The following is a 20,159-nucleotide window of genomic DNA, read 5'->3' on the forward strand; positions in this document are numbered from 1 at the left end:
ACTAATTTTTAGTGTATAATTTTTTGTATGCATTCCATTGCTTAATATTCGAAAAAAATGCAGCTATATAGACTAGCACAAAAGCCTTTGAAAATGATAAGAAAGCAAGAAATTCATACTATTTTCAAATCCATCGGAAACGAAAGATAAAATAGCAAATATTAAAAGAAAAATAATTTACGGCCGATCTGAGGTCGGGAAAAGGAAGGGCAGAAGCTTGGTTTAATTTTTATGGGTTTAAAACAGTTTAAATTGATTTCTGGCAAAACTACGAGTTCTATTAAAAAAGTTATATTGTAATGTTGTAGGTAATGAAAGGATCTATAACTTTTGCATACACATTTTTTTCACATAACCTCAAATTTTTTGAGAAAAATTCAAATAACCAAATTTTTGGGTTTGTAATTTTTATCTTGTGCAAAGAACAAGCTTCTTTCACTACATCACCACTTATGTTCCAAACACACTGTACTATTTTTATACTCTCGCAACCTGTTGCTACAGAGTATAATAGTTTTGTTCACCTAACGGTTGTTTGTATCACCTAAAACTAATCGAGTTAGATATAGGGTTATATATATATAAATGATCAGGATAAAGAGACGAGTTGAAATACGGGTGACTGTCTGTCCGTCCGTCCGTCTGTACGTCCGTCCGTCCGTCCGTCCGTGCAAGTTCTAAGTAAAAATTGAGATATCTTTATGAAACTTGGTAGACATATTTCTTGGTACAGTGAGACGGTTGGTATTGCAGATGGGCGTAATCGGACCACTGCCACGCCCACAAAACGCCATTAATCAAAAACAAATAAATTGCCATAACTAAGCTCCGCAATAAGATACAAGAGTGTTATTTGGTACACAGGATCACATTAGGGAGGGGCACCTGCAGTTAAATTTTTTTTTTAAGTGGGCGTGGTCCCACCTCTAATAGGTTTAATGTGCATATCTCCTAAACCGCTAATGCTATAATAACAAAATTCACTGGAAGCAAATGTTTTTAGCACTTCTATTGACGGTGTGAAAATAGTTGAAATCGGGTGGCAACTCCGCCCACTCCCCATATAACGGTACTGTTAAAAACTACTAAAAGCGCGATAAATCAAGCACTAAACACGCCAGAGACATTAAATTTTATCTCTGGGATGGTGTGAGATGACTTTATAGGAACCGCGTTCAAAATTAGACAGTGGGCGTGGCACAGCCCACTTTTAGGTGAAAACCCATATCTTGAGATCTGCTTAGCCGATTTCAACCAAATTCGGTGCATAACGTTCTTTTCATGTTTCTATGTCATAGAAAATGGGCGAAATCGGACTACAACCACGCTTACTTCCAATATAACACCATTTTAAATTCAATCTGATTCTTTCACTTTCCACTATGCAAATCAGGCAACAATGACTGTATCGGGATAAAACTTTGCGTGAATAATGCGATTAAAGTATGCCACCCTGTGGCCAAAAATTGTCTAAATCGAACCAAAACTGTTTAAGCCCCTAAGTACTAAATATGTGGACCCCATTGCCTATAGTTGACCTTCTACCGAAAATATCAGTCAATCCACAAAGAAATCTCAAACGAGTATACCATTTGACTTTGCGAGAGTATAAAATGTTCGGTTACATTCGAACTTAGCCCTTCCTTACTTGTTTAAAATAAAATATTTATTTTTTCTCCTCTATTTTGACCTAATATCGAAAAAAACACCATATTTTCAAGCAAAAATTCTGAAGTCAAAATTTGATTTTGGGTGCCGGCGTAAATATTAGACCATGGGCGTGGCACCGCCCACTATTAGATGAAATCATATATCTCAGGAACTAGTGGTCCAACTAATAACCAAATTTGGTGTGTGAGCTTACCCAATCATTTCTATTATACACTATGTATAGGCGAACTCGGTTGACAACCACGCCTACTATATGGCTCTGGTGTGGCTAAGTTTTTGCCGAAAATATCGGTCAATCTGTGACATATATAACTTAAATTCGGAAATTGATAAAATCAGGGAAATACTTCCCTTTGCCCCCAAACACCTAATATAAATATTTGCGAACTTCCGGCTGTCTTTATACAGCATCTATTTGCCAATATGCATGTACTCTTATGGAAATTCCGAAAGAACCTCTTTCTAATAACAGTGTATCTCCTTGAATGTGATTGTAAATAATGGATGCAATACTGCCTACTTATATCACTTTACCTTGTGAGAATATAAAATGTTAGCCCGAACTTAAACCTTCCTTACTTGTTCCCTTAATGTTTGTTATGTTATCATACGTTTCCGATGGTGCAGTGAAGGCTTAAAATAATGAGGTCCATATAATTATATAGAAATCTACCATAAATGTAGTAAAAGCCATAATAAAAGTTTTGTCTAGCAGAGTTAGAGTATAAAATTTATTGTTTCAGTTCTAGTTCCTTACAAATAAGCCATATTCGAGTGTGAGTTCTTTGAAACTCTTGCAAATTCTATGCTCACACAATTTCTATTAACTGTAAATGCCAGCAAACATTCGGTTTATTTCTTTGCACCTCCTTCGGTTCACCAATATGTAAGTCGGCATTAGCTTTCCGCTTGTTTGCCATTTAAGTCTGCTGTCAAATGTTTGACTTAAACTGCAACTGCACCAACTTATGGCATTCAAATGGGCGCTCATAAATTTCAACAAATCATTTAAGCTTAAACACGCAAATTAAACGGGAGCAACAGTTGAGGCGGCAGCAGTGACTCAAGGAATATGCGCAGCGTCTACAAGAGTCGCAATAATAACAGAAAAATATGCAGTTAGCTTTAGTGGCCGTAAATGTCCTGCCTGCGGCCACAAGCAGCTGCTGCTGCCACTCGATTGCGTATGCCACGCCGAGCGCCGGACGCCGGACGCGCCGACTGCCCACAACTCACATTCGGCTTGACTGGCTGTCACTTCCTGCTACCAATTGCCGGTTGAATGCCAGTGCTGCGGCTCGGACTATTTTTGTTGCTATATATGTTTGTTTTTCTTATTGCTGCTGCTGCGCTTTCGCTGTTCGGACTGTCATTGCTATTAGCAGTCGCATTGTTGCTGGCAGATAAACAATTTATTTCTTCCTTATGTTGCCACACACACACACACACGTTTGGTGGTGCACTCCCACCGTACAACAACAACAAGCATAGTAATGTATGCTGATCTGTTAACATTTGCACTTTACTGTTTGTTATTTATTTTTTTTGCTGCATTCTGCGGTTGCCCTAAAGGCTGCACAATAAAATTTACACTGCACATAAATTAAACGTAGAAAATTGATCCCAAGTAACCATACACACACATACATACACATACATATACATACTAACACAAATTAATACAGTGTGTTTCAATGAGATTAGCACACATTTGGCTTTGCTTGCAGCTTGGAAATATTGCGCCAATACCAACGCCGTTCGTTGATATCGCTGCGGCATGCCACTCGCTCCTTGCTTGCTGGTGCTTACTGTGCAATCGCCAATTCCAAGCAGTGTAATGCACACGTCGCCGCTGTGTTTGCCGTTCAAGTGACCCGATTGTCGCTTGTAACTTCGTTTAACTGTACTTGTAATGTGTCCACTTGGAATTTAATGCTGCCATATCCGCTCCTAAAAGCCTGCATTCCAGCTCACCAAAAGGCAAAACTAATTCGTTGATTATATTTAGTGTCACTTTGCAATTGCTAAAGTGTTGCTAGCTATAACAATGTGTGTATGCGTGTGTTATGTGTTGTTGTAGCCATTGATAAGTTGAATTTATGCAAATGTTTGCCTTAAGAAGCCAATAAGTTCAGCAGATTGAGTGCAAATAGATTGTATTACATATATGCTACATTTGTTTTATATATACATATGTCTGCATGTCGAGGTTAAAATAATTTTGCAGCGAGGTCAGTAATGAAAGCTTTAAACACTTTTATCCCAAGATTTACAAGAAAAATGCGAAGAAATGGTATGCATAGTGCATATAGATCATAGATAAATGCATATGTAAAAAGAAATCTGCTAGTCTGCCAGAGTGCAAGATATAATCAAGTTCAACCACAAACTTGAGCTTGCCGAGCTTACAATATATTTAAGATTTTATTGCTAACTGTAAGGCTTCAAACAAGCAGATTTAATTAATAAATAAATTTTATAAACGAAAAATATAATATATACAAATTTGACCTGGACATTTTCACGTATTCTAACACAATTCTGTATTATCGCGCTCAAAATAAGCTCTTGAGCCAATACAAAAATGCCCAAGGCTTTATTTAATTCTCCATACACTTGTGTTAAGGCTACGCTCGGATGATCTTCGGCTTTGGAATGACTTTTATGGACTCGTGACTCCTTACGTTACCCGAAGTGGATTTTTTAGTTTCGAAAGCAGCAAAAAGTCATAGCGAACCAAATCTGGTGAATACGGTAGCTACGCGATGCATCTCTTTTGATGTTTGGTCGAAAAGTCAGCTACGATCGTACTAGAATGTGATAGCGCATTATCGTGGTGTAAAATTCATGAATTTTCTGTTCACAATTATGGTTGTTTACAACGATTCTCTCACGTAGACTTCTTAAAATGGCCAAGTCGTATTACTTATTGACCGTTTGACTCTGTAGAATGAATGCATGGTGACGCACATGACGCTAATCAACGAAAACGATGAGCATCACCTTGATTATTGACTGACTTTGACGTGGTTTTTTTCATTTATGGAGCGCCATTCGCTAGATTGTTAAATAGTTTCGAAGTCATGCTCATAAACCCACGTCTTGTTACCAGTCATGATAAGTGTGATGCATGTAGAGTTCTCAGCTACGTTGTCAATCATATCTGTTGCGACCTCTACTCTATGTCGTTTTTGCAAAAGATATAGGTCTTTTGATACGAGTCTAGCAATGACACGCTTCATATCCAAAACATTAACTAAAATGTGTTGAGTCGATCCATAAGAGTTGTTGAGATCCTCTGGTATCTCTCTGATGCCAATGCGACGATTTTCAAATACTGCTTCTTTTACATTTTCGATGTTAACAGAGTTGAACGGATGACTTTGTGCCACTTAAATACTTGTGTTCGCTATAAAGTAGACTTCCTAAAACACCTTTGCAACATTTTCAACGAATCCGTAGCCGTGATTTCATTGGGAAACAAAATTTCAACCAAACTTGGTGATACATTTTTTTCCTTGGTAAACCAGAACCAGAGAAACTTTACGCGTCGTCATCAAACAGCTGTCTTTGCGATACCAGACAGAGTTCAGTTATGAGATTCATGAAGAGTAGTCATCCTTTGGAGTGCCTGCGCTTGACGCAAATTCCATTAGACTTTGTGGCTGCACTATTGATACCTCTTCCAGTGTCTTATACCGTGGGCACCTCAAATGCTTAAAACGTTGCCTTCTCAATGCGGGACAAGTGCACAAGAGATACTCCATTTTTGAACTGGTGCCTTGCTCTTGACATTTCCTGCTGTCTTCTCGATCTGTCAGCCCCATTCTGCAGGCGTGTGCCGTCACCAAACAGTGACCAGTGCATATTCCGATCATGTTCCTACAGTCCCTTTAACAAGTGCCAGGATAGAATTTTGTATACTACCGATGTAACGATAAATTAATTAAATTTTATGATAATTATCGTTATGTTATAATCATGTCAATCGTGATTTCTGAAGCGTCGTTTAATGACAAATGGCTCGAAAAGGACTTTCTCTCGCTTAAAGTTGATTTTTTTCACATCGCTTTCGTGGAAGGATCTCCAAAAGCCAAAACAAATACAATCAGCTGAACTAATTTAAGCTGCCATAAATAGCTCAGTTCATTGTGCCGCTGAATCAGATTTCCGGAGCCAACTCAGATTTGAATTCTCCAGCCAAAATCACATAATTTAAAATATGGGGAGTATAATAAAGTAGTAATAAATAGTTTCTTTAATACCACAAAAATATATATTTTTTATATTTATTTTGCCGGCGCACATGAACGCATGAAGTTGAGTTCATGAGAACACGACTATAAACAAAAAACAAACAAAAAATATATACTATAAAAGTAAGAAATTGCACCGTAAAACTTGTGTGAATTAAAAGCATAAATAAATAAAAATATATAAAAGAGACAGATGTGAGTCAGCTGTGTGACTGCCACAAACTTTTACACTTGCGCACGCAAACACAAATAATATTCTTAGATTTTATATACACTATATTTTTCTCTAATTTTTCTTATTCGTCGCTCCTTTCAACTCCTTTCTTGAAGTTCATTGAAGCCGAGTTTATGCTGTTGACTTCCGTTTGGTGCACCAGCCATACAACAACAAAAACAAATAAAGCGAAACAAGCAAAACAGAAGCAACTTTTACTAGTTCATGTACATTAATAATTGTGTCTCGTACAGACGAGCATACAAGCAGAGCTAGTGGCAAGTTATTACATAAGCTTTGGTGAGAATTTCTTTATTATTTTCTTAACTTTTCTGCTTTTATATTACCACTTTGCTTATATTATTATTTTGGTTCGTATGAAATATACCACTATCTTTTTTCTTCATAAGTTTGCCAGTCGCGCAGCTTCCTATCACGCACCTCTGGGCGTTGTGCCGCTCTGGTCGAGCTAATGAGTCTCGTTAAAAATGTTTATTGTCTCAGGAAAAGGCGCAATTACTCGTAAAATGCAAACAATATTTTTAATTGCAACACCTGCCATAAAACGCAATGAGCTCAGTTGGGCGAACCTCAACGGTTAGTGTGGCACACACGCACTCATAAACTCATACATGCGCGCTTACGTAATTTGTTGCTTGTTTGATAACACATGACGCGTTGATGCTCAGTAGGCTATCTCGGAATCATATTTAGACTATTCTGAATAAGAACAAATATTTAAAATAGAAAAAATATATAAATAAAAAATTTAACATATAGGAAATATTTTTAATATTTATTTTTGGAGTTTGATTTGGATCATCTCGGCCCAAAAAGCCTGAGTAAAAATTTCGACTCTGTGTGTCGAGTGCCTGACTGATATTTGATTCGAAAGCTTACAATAAAAATAATCTATCACATAAATGAGACGCTAAAAGTTAATATTCGGACCCACATTATTAGTATTACTTAAAAAGTTAAGTCGTTCAAAGATCGCAATCTAAAGGTTTTCTTATATCATTTGTTGCTATTGTAGTTGACAACATCACCGAATAGTTTTGTAGAATACTGCCGAGTTGAGAAACTTCGGCGGTTATAATTCCAGGTTCTATTGTTGTGGACCAAAGCAGTCCTCAACTTGGAACGCTTTCCATATTGCTAAGATATGTTTCGGAAATTTTTTAAAAAGTCAACTAATGAGCCTTAGAATAATCAGAGCTGAGTAGCTCATCGTCACCAGGTTGAAGTGGAACTGATGTGATAGATTCATACTCCAGTAAAGCCAATTATGACCGCTCCGATAACCAGTAAGTTATTTGGTATTTTGGTGCAGTAGTTACAGTTTCAGCTCTCCCTCCAACAACCAGGCAAGTGACTTTCTCCCCTGAGAAGAGTTGGCTTAATATTCGTCAGTCATTCGAAACCCGCTTATATAATGTTTTATACAATCCACAATTTTTCGGCTAACATCAAAGCACATACGAAAAAAAAAAAACAATGTAAGTCAATCAAAGTCCAGGAGTTGTATAGAGAAATTTAATTATTGTAAATAATTACTTATTATAGAAATTTGAACGGTTCTCTAGTTTTCGTAGGTATGGTTTGAGAATCAGAAAGCTTTTTTGGAAAGTTTGGAACTGAATGTTAGGTTTTAAAAAATGGGTGCTCATTTGTGGACATCGCTCAACACATTATTCAGATTGATTATTGTATTATGTCGTGGCATTCACAACTTTTATATTTCACATATAAAGTACATCTAACCTTCGATGTACTTGTAGTGTGTAAATCCTTTTTATTATATTTATTATATATATTTTTTCAATTTTAAATCTCATTTTTTGTTATCACCTTCCAGCATACACTCACAGGTCACAGCGGCAAAGTGATGGCTGCCAAATATCTGCAAGAGCCAGTTAAAGTAGTGACTGGCAGTCATGATCGTACGCTGAAGATTTGGGATCTGCGCAGCATAGCATGCATTGAGACGAAATTCGCCGGCTCCAGTTGCAACGATCTGGTGACCACCGACAGTCTCGGCTCGACAATTATTAGCGGTCACTACGATAAGAAACTGCGCTTCTGGGACATCAGAACGGAGAAGCAGGCGGACGACATATTGTTGCCAGCGAAGATCACATCGATTGACCTGTCAAAGGGTAACATATATATGTATAGTATATTAAATTATTATTATTAACATTTTTTATTACCTTACAGATGGCTATTACCTAATATGTTCCATTAGAGATGATACAATAAAACTGTTAGATTTACGTAAAAATCAAATAATCGGATCGTTTTCGTGAGTTCGATTTAATTTGTCCTTAAAATAGCATTTTCACATAATATCGTTTCCTTGTTTTTGGTGTAGTCATGAAAATTTCAAACTCAGCTGTGATTGGGCGAGAGCCTCATTCAATACGTGCGGTTCGAAGGTGTCCTGCGGGTCAGCCGATGGTTTAGTTTATATTTGGAATGTCATGGGCGAATTGGAGGCGACGCTGAAGGGTCACACGTAAGTTGGGAATTTTGTATTCTATTTATTTTTTTAATGTTTTGGTATGATTTTATTCATATCAAAATTTATTCATATAGCTTGATATTACTTTTATTTGTTTGCATAAGTGTATCACACTAACATTATACAATACAATAGAAAAATGTTTGTGGAATTAGTATTAACCCTACATTATAGTACCATAGACATTAATTATTATCGGAAGAATTGGGAAACTATTAATGCCGTTATTCGCGTATATATTTTTAAACTAAAATATAATGTTTTTATTACGTATTTTATTATTCGTATCGTTTGGTGATGATTACGATTCCGATCCGGAAATTTTGAGAATGTCTCTTAGAATCAGTCATAGTCATAGCAGTCATATCTCTTAAATGCTCAAAATATACTATCGGTTTAAATAAAAATTACAGTTATTCGCAAGATTCGGTTTCAATTATCAATGGCAACTATCATTGGGGGAGATATTCACCAATTATAGCGATAATCCAACATTTACATAGACCTTTGCCTCCATCGTTTAGCTCTACATTGTGGATAAATATCTACTAGACCTTTGAAAATAGCAGAAAGTGAAAAAAAAACAAATAATAGTAAGATGAATTTCATTGAAAAAGGAAGAAAATATATGAAAAATAGCTTACAGGCGATCTGAGGTCGGAAAGTAGTAGGGAGCAATGGGCTTGAGTTTTTAAGGTAAAAAAGGGTATATTGCAATCTTCGGCAAAAAATTTTCATAAAAGTCCATGGATTAAAAAAAAAAATTTAAAAGAAATTTTACTTGAAATTTTTCGTGAAACAACGTTTGTTGTAAAAAAATAAAAATAATAAAAAAACCAATAATACGGTAATATGAATTTTCCACATAAATTTAGAGGATATGTGAAGAAAGACTAGTAATTTTTACGGAAATCAAGCTTTGTTTCATCCTACTATTAATTTGAAAGTTTCAAAAATTATCGACCGTGGTCTACTCGTATACACTGAACATTATATTCTGATTTCTCTAAACAAAAATTCCGCTGGGGTATTGTTTGAAAGAATTTCGTATTTCCAGTAACGTTCTCTTCGAAAATAAAGACGTTATTACTCTGCATGTTGCTCTTTTGACTTCTTTTTACTGTCATCGAAAATAATTTTTTACTTTTTGTCATGTTACTAAAATTTTTAAATTTATGTTCTTTCTAGGTAAATAGTATTTTCATTATCTGTTTTGTTTTTGTTTTGCGCACATTTATTCTCGCGTACTAACACACCTAATTTGGCATTTACACCACACATACGATTTTTTGTTGCTTTTTTGCATTGCATTTTTTTTTCTTTTTTCTTCCATTTTTTGTGCTGGGTTTTAACCACTTCGCCCAAACACTTAACAGTTATGGTTCCGGTTTCTTTCACAGCTCGGCGGTGAACGCGGTCAGTTGGTGCCCCAACAGCAATGCGCTGGCCTCCGTGGGTAAAGGCAAACGCTGCATCATTTACACCGAATCGTAGCCACGGAACGAACGGCAATGACAGCCGATGAGGCGACAACAGCAACAACAGCGGCGCGGGTAGAGAAGCATAGCTAAGTGTCAGCTATTGTTTGGAAGCGGTTGCAAGTGGAATTAACTCTGTAAGCGAGCCGCAATTTGCATTGTAAAAACAAAAATTAAAACCAAAACAACTACAAAGTGTGAAAGCTTCAAAAAAGCAAAGGTGCGAGTGCGTGGGCGTTCAGAAGTTGGCGTTTTGGGGGGTGAAATCTGCAAGTAGTTTTTTTTTATATTTTTTAGTTATAAGTTATATTTGCCTGCAGTGCAAAGTGGCAGAATAGTAAATTGTTGTGCAGCAGCAGCATACCCAAAGTCAATGTTTAAGAATTGTAACAATAACGATGCAAATAGTTACAAGTAAAGTGCGCTGAATTTTTAAAAAAAAATTACTTTTGTATTTGTAAAAATTAATTGTCAACTATAATAAGCAAGTTTTTCGGTATATGTATATATATATAGTTTAATGAAAAGATTAAATTTACTAAAAAAAATTTAATAAAAACTTGTTTAGTTTTGGCATGGTCTACTAATGCGAATAAAAGTATATTTTCAAAAGAAAATACAAATTTTGATAACAAAAATTTACATTTGTTTATAAGGACGCAACAATAAGCAAAACAATATATCTGATTAGAAACAAAAAAGATTTTACATTTTTATTATTATTATTTTTTTTTTGTAACTGCTATCATAACTTTTTTTATCTAAATCAAACATTTTCGAAATTTATTAAAGGAATTATTATCATAATATGTGATATATGTATAATATTATAATATTTTCTTGCGTTTAAGAGTATGTTAAAATAGTTTCTTTTGCTACAAATTAAATGAATTAAAATTGCATTGACTAAAGAAATTAACGTATTTGATTATATTTGTTATAATAATACAACAATAAAAAAATCAATATTTCTGATTAAAGAAAAAAATATTAGAACTTATTTCTAAAAATGTATGTATTTTTTTAATTAATTAAAAAGAAGTACCAGAAAATGATAGAAAAAAACTACAGTTATGTTTTTTATGTTATCTAAAGAGAACTTTATAAAATTTATTAAATGAGTTTTTATTTGATACTATTTTTTTTTACTAGTAAATCATGCTCTAAAAGAATGTTTTTCAAACTCAAAATGTTGTTAGAAATTTGTTTACATTTTATCTGGCTACAGAAATTACAATAATGTTTGTTTATAAAAACACAACAACAAGAAAAACAGTATGCTGTCGCTTCAAATTTATTATTATTTTACTATCTTGCTAATTTACAGTTAAAAAATCTTTTTTTTTCTTGATAAATTAAAAAGAAACGAAATACTAATGAGAGTCATATTTTGTGATAGCTTAAATTTTTTTTATCAAAATTTTTCAAAGAAATTTTTTAACGAATTTTTCATATAATTTTATTATAAAGTTTATCATTTTTGAAAGAAAAAAATATTTTTTTTTTTTGATACATTATTAAATTATTTTTTTTAATACAAAATTTATAATTATATTTGTTTTTAACTATACAACAATAAGAAAAATAATTTTTTATACCTTAAGAAAATTACATTACAATTTATACATTTTTGTTTGCTCTTTCAACAATTTTTAATACAATAAAAGTTATGTATTTTTAATTACTGAAAAAAAATGCAAGAAAAATTATTATAAAAAAACGACAGTGCGAATAAAATATTTTTCGCTACTCACAAAGTTACTTTCCTTTAAGGACTACGCTGGCTTCGCAGGCGTGCAAATAAAACTGCATACAGTTGTGTATTAGCATATAACTACTAAAATACATACATACATATTTTAATATGCAAATGCATATGAGAAAAGCTTTTTAAGGTAAATTGTTAATGGAGGGCAAACGCAAAACCGTGATTATGAGAGCATCACCTTTCTACACTGCTGTCAAATATTTTTGTATTTTATTTTACAAATACACACACACACACATACATGCGTTTGCAATGTATGCTAATTATAAGCTAATATTTTATGCATAATATTAATTGCTTTTGATTACCATAAATTTAAACATACAAAACATACACGTACATATAAATAAATAAATGAATTTGTTTATTCTTGTAATCGTAAAAGTCAGTTTGTAAGTTCAAAATGATAAGTTTTTGTAATACATAATACATACATACATATGTATATACATATGTCATGATAATATTTTTATTTGCCATTTTGTAAGAGCCATTTCAGGGTTAAGCACTACTTGATTACAATAATAAATAATTATACATAATAAATGTATAGCATAATATGGCAACACTTGAATCTTAATTTTTTAATTTTATTGCGGAGATGTCTTGGAAGGTTTATTACACATTGTGTATAAAATGTGTATATTTTATATTTGTATTACTTTTATGGTAAATATAAGTTCTGTTTAGAAATTTTAAAGTGAAATTGTTTTGATAAATTTTGATTGTTCAAAATAAATAAATTAATACAATTTGTGGAACTCAAACTTCAAGAAGTAAAAGCCAACAAAAAATATATTTTCGAAAAATATATCTTAAAAAACATAATTATTCTAGATTTTATTTGAATGAAATATAATTTTTGAATACATAAATGCGCACTGTAATAGAAGCAGCAATTTTGACTAGACCTTTTGATGGTAAAGATGTGCCCATTTTAAGAACTCCTATCATTCTATCCGATACTTTCAAACATCATGTGATTTCTGCCTTCAGGCTTCTTACCGAAATATACGAAAAACAAGAAAAAACGTTAACATCGGTTGCACCGAAGCAATAATATCCTTCACAGGTGCATTTTATATAGCATAAAGTAGTAAAAAAAAAATATTTTTCTCGATTTTAATCGGCCAGTTTGTATGAGAGTTATATGTAAAAGTGTTCGGATCTGAACAATTTCTACGGAGATTGCATTTTTGCCTTAGAGAATATTCCATGCCGAATTCCTTCAAGATATCTCGTCAAATGACAAAACTTTCCATATAAGCACTTAATACCGATAGTTCAGTTTGTATGACAGCTATGGCAGGATTCGACAAATGAGCAGTGTCTTGAAGAGCAAAGGACGTGTGGAAAATTTTTGGTCGGTATATCAAAAACTGAGCAAAAAGTTTACATATACGGAGACGGACGGACGGACGTACAGTAGTAGGTCTGTTTATTATGAAATGGCAAACCAAACTGGGTTATATCATGTAACAGCTGTCACAGAGACTTAATCTCAAAAAAGTATTTTCTCTTTGAAAACCAAATGTCTAAAAAACATCCATTATATATAATTTTGTTATATATATAATATATATTTTTTTCTGAAAATAATGGTAGTAGGGTATCCACAAGAAATGTTCGCAGAGGTTGGTATTTGACCAGAGGCTTTGCTCTCATCATAAAATAATATTGAGTTGAAAGCAATTTTTCAAAAAAAAAACTTCAACTACATTCCGTTCACACAGAAGAAGTCTTTCCTATAAACAATCGAGTCACGAATGTTATCTTTCCACAAGTTAAAAAATAAATAATGAAACTAAACACAAATAGGTTATTCTCATCGACACAAATAGCGCATTGGATTGTGTGCTTCACTCAATTTTAATTTATTTTCAATTATTAAGCAGAATAGTGTCTTGTGTAGACACTTTTTATGCTTCCTGTTGTACTCTACAAAACACACACACATTCGCAAATGCATGCAAGCAAATGCGAAACCACTGCTAATCCACAAAAGTGTTAAAAGAACACTTTATTGCTAAAAAATTTATATATTTAGACTTTATTTTTATTACTTGCAACATGTAGTGCATTGCTGCAACATTTTAATTAAATTTGTACCTGCTTGTAACGTTATCTCTGTTGCATTGTTTCAAACACCTGCTCGCTTGCGTAAACTGCAAGCATGCCTACCGCTATCTTTATACCTATATATGAATGTATGTATATATGTATATATACAAGTATCTATATCGATGCAAAACAATTGCTGTACGCACACCATATCTGCTCTGATCTAATAGATAGCGCAAAATTTACAATGCAGATAAGTTTACAGATTAGTCCAAGCTGCACATGCGCACAAAGCTTAAGCTGCGCTCGATCATTGCGAACGTTGTGGGAAGCGCGTTTGAAGAACTGAATTGAAAAAAAATCCAAAAAAAAAAAACAGTTGCAATGCAGAGCAGCGGCTCATTGCAATTAGAACGATGTTGCCGCAAATGTTGCAGCTGTGTGGGCCACGCCGCCAATAAATGTTGCTCGCTCGCGTTTTTTCGGTTTCTGTGCATCACTTTTCGCTTTTGCAGCTGCGTGCGTTGCTTGTTGGCGCGCAAATTGATTGAAATGTTCGAAATGCATCGGTTGTTGCAACATCTGCTTGAGTAGTTGAACACTAATAGACCTTGCATTGTACTGAGTTATTAAGTAAATCTGCTATTAAGTTGTATTCTTTTCATTTTTAGTATAATTGCGTGTAATGTTGCGTTCTTTATGGCAATTGCATTCTCACGCGCTTCTCTTGCAAGCGTGTGGCAGTAAATTAATACAAGCGTATGAAAAGTGGCCATTCGGTATTGCGTTATGACTGTAAATAATTATTTTTAAGCTGTGTAATAAGTAACGGTACATAATTTAAACGTAATATTTGCAACACTTTCATTTGCAACATGCCGCTTATATTGTCAAATTCCTACTATTCGGAGTAAGCAATGAAGTGAGCGTGATGCAACAGCAACTTGCCGGTAGTACACTCAACATTTTAGTCTTTTTTATTTTACACTGACCAGATTGGATCATAGCATATAGATGCCATACTAACTGAACGCTCAATCAAGTCTTGTACGAAAAGCTGTTTTATTTGACGTGGTATCTTCAAGAAATTTGACAGAGATTATTACCCAAAGCATCGGTACAAACCCTAAAGAAATTATTCAAATGAAACTACTATATTTCAAGCCACATCACAATTTCCAAACCTATTTTTCAGATCGAATCGTTATAGCTTATAAATGCCATCCAAACTGACTTTTCAAAATCAGAATAAAAATCTCCTTTAAATCATATACCTTTTTATACACTACTGCGGAAGAAGTTAAGGTTTTTTAAAATTTTTTTTTCAGGTTTAACACAAAATTTTATATTTGCTGTTAGTGAAAATGGCAAAATTGCACACATTCGCTTCTATTGAAATGTCTCTAACGTGAACTTACGTGCGTTTGCTGCAATGACATCTAAATGTTCTAAACAATCATAATTTTTGCTTAAATTATGTAACAAACGAACTAGAGTGAGAAGACCTTGAAAATTTAAATGGTTACTGTTGAGCTTTCTTTTAATAAATTATATCAAAAATTACTTATAAAGTCTTGAAAAATATTTGAGAGCATAAAAATATCAACTGCTATTATTTTTGAAGTTATGAAAAGTCTTTAAATTTCATAAATAGCGTTTTAATTTCATAAATAAACAAACTATCTAAAAAACTGATTGATTTTAAAAGTTCTTATACGAGTTCGAGTTCGTTGCTAAAGTCTTTTGGAATCAAAATGAGGTTTGCTGCTTAAGTCTTCTAAGCGCTCAGGAAGTTTGCTGTTTAAGACTTTTAAATTCACCGAGTTCGTTGCTTCATTTGGTTTATTGCCGAACTATTCAAGTGCTATAAATATTCAAAATCCACATTTTTTTGCAAAACCATATAAAACACTAAAAAGCGTATGCCTACGAGCGCGTATGCATAATTATTTGAATTAAAAAAGAAAAAATTAATATAAAACTACCCACCTTTTGCGGTTATTGAAGTACACTTAAATTTTTCTTAAATGAGTAAGACCTTTTAAGGAGTTTCATCATATATTTCAATACATTTACATTTATAGACATATAGGAGCATATAAAAAGCTAATTTACTACCAACGCAAACTAGCAACCAAGTTCGCGCTCATAAAACAAAGGGTTTCTTGCGCAGCCATCTTTGCAAAGTGTTTTATGGCCCTTAAAGTGCTTAAGTGGAAGCGTAATGCTTTATGTTGCCGCAATAAAAGGGAAGTTAGCAGCAAAGTAAATTACTTCACACGAAGCTACTGAACTGATATCGGTAAGCAAAGACTAATTTTATGTGTCGTAATTCGAGCAGCATTACATAGCAGAGAGCTCATAGGTTCGAATTAGTCCGAAGTAAGCAGTATTGCAATAGAGAGGAACCTTGGAAAGCGAAAGTATTGCATAAATGAATCGTATGCTGGCAAATTCAACATGTGGAATGACTTTGTTCTTACTAGAACAGTTCAGTCCTGCAAAGTTAGTCTAATGCATAAAAGTGGAAAACTTCGTTCAACACAAATATTCGTTTGATTTTTGGTTAACTTATTTTGGGGTTGAGAAAGTGTAAAATGAAAATTTGTTATTATGTTATTATTATTCAGTGAGTGAGTTCTCTTTACTAATATCACACTCACTTTTTAAAAATCATCCAAAGAAATAAATTTAATTTGGTAAGAGAGCATACTGATTAGCCATATAAACCCTATTTTTCTTTCGTCAGTTCACTTAATTCGCTTTCTCTTGTTTTAAAATTTACTAAATTAATTTATTATTCCAAGAGTATGCATAAATACAATGTCTACCAAAAGGAACGTCGTGATGTTGAAATGAAATAAAACGCTTAAATTTAGTTAAATTGGGTTTCGTTTTTTTTTTTTTTTGTTATGAGATAATTTTATGCCAATTATAAATTGAACAAAGTCTCGGTCACCATGGCTTCGCTTGCATGTCTGCACCCGTTTACGCCAATTTTCGATAACCCGGTGCAGCATTTCGGCAGGACTTACGAGTATAGTGTGCTGAATGTTGGCATTGAGTTACTCGAGCGTTGCTGGTTGGCGTCAATCTTCGAAACACCCCCAAAGAAAATAATTTAGCGGCTTTAAACTGCATGATCTTGGCGGCCATTTGGCTCAGCCCTTTATAGGAATTCAATGTGTCCGTGTTTAGATTTGAAGCATGAGGCGGCGCACAGTTTGCCATACATAAGTTTTATTTTTGAATACATACTGTACCTTGCCCCTTAAATTAGTCTAACTGAAAAATGCCGACACAGTTTTAAGGCCTTAATATTAAATTTTCGAATAGCCTCTTACTTTAAAAATGCACAGCAATACTAGATGAAGTGTTAATGGTACAGAGAGATCTCTACTATATCTATTATGTCACTGAAAGTTGAGTTCTTCTTGTGTGTTAAGTTTTTTTTTTAAACAACAACAACAACAAAGACCATTGTGATCAATAACCAAATCTTTTTCAGGCTTAATGGTCATGAATTATCGTGCAATGAGAACTTTTTCACTATCTGAACCAATTCTGAAAAATACACCAGCATACATTTTTATGGCAACGAGTGTTTTTGTTTGAAAATTTATAAAAAAAATTCTATTGAGCTATAACATAAAATAAACGTATTAAATATTTAATTACTGGATGTACGAACATTTGCAACATTTCAAATAGCACTCCTTCTTTCGACAAACATGCAACAGGTCATTAGGCAACCCGCTAGAAATTCTAATGATTTCCATTTATCCATTGCAACTGCAACGCAGGAGGTCTCACTCAAGCGCTGAAAACAGTTTAATAGAGTGATACTGAAATAAAAAGTGGTACGTAAATTGTTGCCACATAAACAGGCAGCAGAAAAACACGCAATGCAAAAAAGCTACGAGTGAGTGAAAACAGCGCTGCCGGAAGACATTCTACACAACACACACGCACACATCACATATATACATATATTAAGTACATGCGGATGTCAAACATCTATAACAATAAAACAAAAGTGATGCCCGCAAACAACTTGCAACATTGCTTTTATTGTCCAACACACGCATATGTATGTGTGCCTTTTGCATTTTCATTTGCGATTCGCAATGCGTCGGCAGCGCCAACGGCGTTTTGCGCAGGCGCACTTTGTGTTGTGCGCAAATTGTTGATTTATATGCAAATGTCTGCGGCAGCACTTTGTCAGCACTTATACTATAGCATGTGTGCTGCGTTGCAAACCTAAATTATAGGTAATGTCACTCTGTGCCACAGCGCCGCCACACAACACACGCTGGACATATTAGACGCCATTATTAAGAATTGTTAGTTGGCACTACGTGAGTTTGATTGCCTTTCGCGCGCAAATTGCTCAAATGCAGGTGTCGAACATTGCCGCCTGCTGCCGCTCAAGTAACACCTTGTAGCTGTCGCTTGGTGAAAGTAGCACCGTTGCTGCCGTTTTATTTGCATACAATTTATTGATTTCATTTTGTCGCTCATCGACGCTTTAGCAGCACGATCGTGCGACACTTGCACACACACACACACATGCATACATACAGCTATATACAATGTATTAGCATTTGCTTGCCGCAGTGCAACACCCACTCCTTTGCCAGCCTGCTGCAAATGCATTTCGCTTATTCACTGGCGCTCAGGTGCAAGCGCTCTCGAGTTGTGGGCGTCCGTCGCTGACAAGCAGTTGTCGTTTAGCGGTGTCTCATTACGCGCCTCAATTATTTTAGTGCAATTGTTGGAAGCCGCCTTGCTGGCACTTATGGCTTTACAGTTCGTTAGCCCACGCAGCGTTTTTTGTCTTTTTTGTTGCTTTAAGATGGTTTGTAAGGTGAATTTTTTTACGAAGCGGTTGGAGTTGAACAAGTATCAGTACGCTTGCATATGGACACCTAGCATATGGCTTTACTCTAAACTGAAAAATGGTTTAAATTCAAACTTAGATATTTTCCAGGAAACTAAAAAATAAAAAATGTTTCTTCAAAATTTCGTCGAACACATTACTTTTCGGATCATCCTAATTATCAATTCTTAATAATTTTGTCATATCTTTCATGGTAAAGTTACAATTATGTATGATGTAGCTAATTAGGGCACGATCAAATTTTTGTAGTACAATTCTTTTACAGTTGTAGTTAGTACCGTTAGAAGTTTATATCAACGTGAATTCGAAGTCTTTCCTGCTTATATGTGTATCGAAAGCAAATACATTTGAAAATATTCTCCGAAATTTTTAAGTCGATCTGGAAATTTTTTTTTGAAGATATGAGCTTGTTTGTTGTGATTTTTTAATTAAATGTCGTCGAATTTTTATCGAAACGCTGTTTTTGGAATCAGTGCGTGAAATTCTCGAAAACGACTAAACCAGTCGATTTAAAAGGAGGTCGGGTAAGGATCGAAGGAATACGATTTTTGATAATAATTTAGATTTTTAATGCACTCTGAAGTGTAAATTCAATCAAACTACTTTTTTGGGCAAAAATCAAAATTTTTTTACTCCTTCGATTATTAACTGTACTTATCTATTGTTTAGATAAATTACAATATTTCGGTTCTTCCATTTATAACAATTTCAAGCCGAAATATTCTACTGATCGTCAGACACAATTTTTGGGAGGTCCTCCTGAAGATCCTCACCGATATCAAGGGAATCCACAATTTTTCAAATATATTAATAAAGTACATATAATTCTATAAATGTACGAAATTATTTATTTATTGAACAAAAAAACAGCCTCTCAAAAACAAATTCGCGAAAAAAGAGGCCCAAATTTCGAGCGTGTTGGCAATTGTTGATCTGATAATATATATATATCTTTTTTTTCAAAAATAAAGCTTGATTTTTCATTATTTTTTACTTTGAATTTTAAAAAATTCTTTCAGAAAAATATTTTGCAATATCTAAACTATCGAAATAAAAAAAAGGACTTAAAAATTTTTGAAATGTCTTGAGCATAATAATTTAAGGGATATAAATACCTTGGGTATTCCTTAAATGATTATAACTATGAGATTTTATTAATTTTGCAATCTCTTAAATAAAATTTAACCAGTCTTCGTGTTAAAATCTGAGCTTTGAAGCACGCTCTTGTATATTCTGTAATCAGGGTCAAAATCTATTTTTAATATTTTTTATCACAGGTAATAACGA

General features: G+C 33.9%; 1 protein-coding gene across 4 annotated transcripts in view; it reads left to right on the forward strand.

Moving 5' to 3' along the window:
• Atg16 (Autophagy-related 16) overlaps nt 1-12,485 on the forward strand; it is a 214,571-nt gene extending 202,086 nt beyond the window's left edge. For 2 of the 4 annotated variants that reach the window (XM_036367986.2, XM_036367987.2), the window contains exons 7-10: nt 8,000-8,300; nt 8,362-8,446; nt 8,516-8,659; nt 10,042-12,485. In XM_036367986.2, the coding sequence (XP_036223879.2) occupies nt 8,000-8,300; nt 8,362-8,446; nt 8,516-8,659; nt 10,042-10,159 (648 nt within the window). In that variant the 3' untranslated portion in view covers nt 10,160-12,485. The remainder of the gene's footprint in view (nt 1-7,999; nt 8,301-8,361; nt 8,447-8,515; nt 8,660-10,041) is intronic. The other 2 variants (XM_036367988.2, XM_036367989.2) reach the window with 1 other exon arrangement.
• The last annotated feature ends 7,674 nt before the right edge of the window (nt 12,486-20,159 follow it).

The sequence above is a fragment of the Bactrocera oleae genome, chromosome 2 (genome assembly GCF_042242935.1).
Source record: "Bactrocera oleae isolate idBacOlea1 chromosome 2, idBacOlea1, whole genome shotgun sequence".
Taxonomy (NCBI): Eukaryota; Metazoa; Arthropoda; class Insecta; order Diptera; family Tephritidae; genus Bactrocera; species Bactrocera oleae.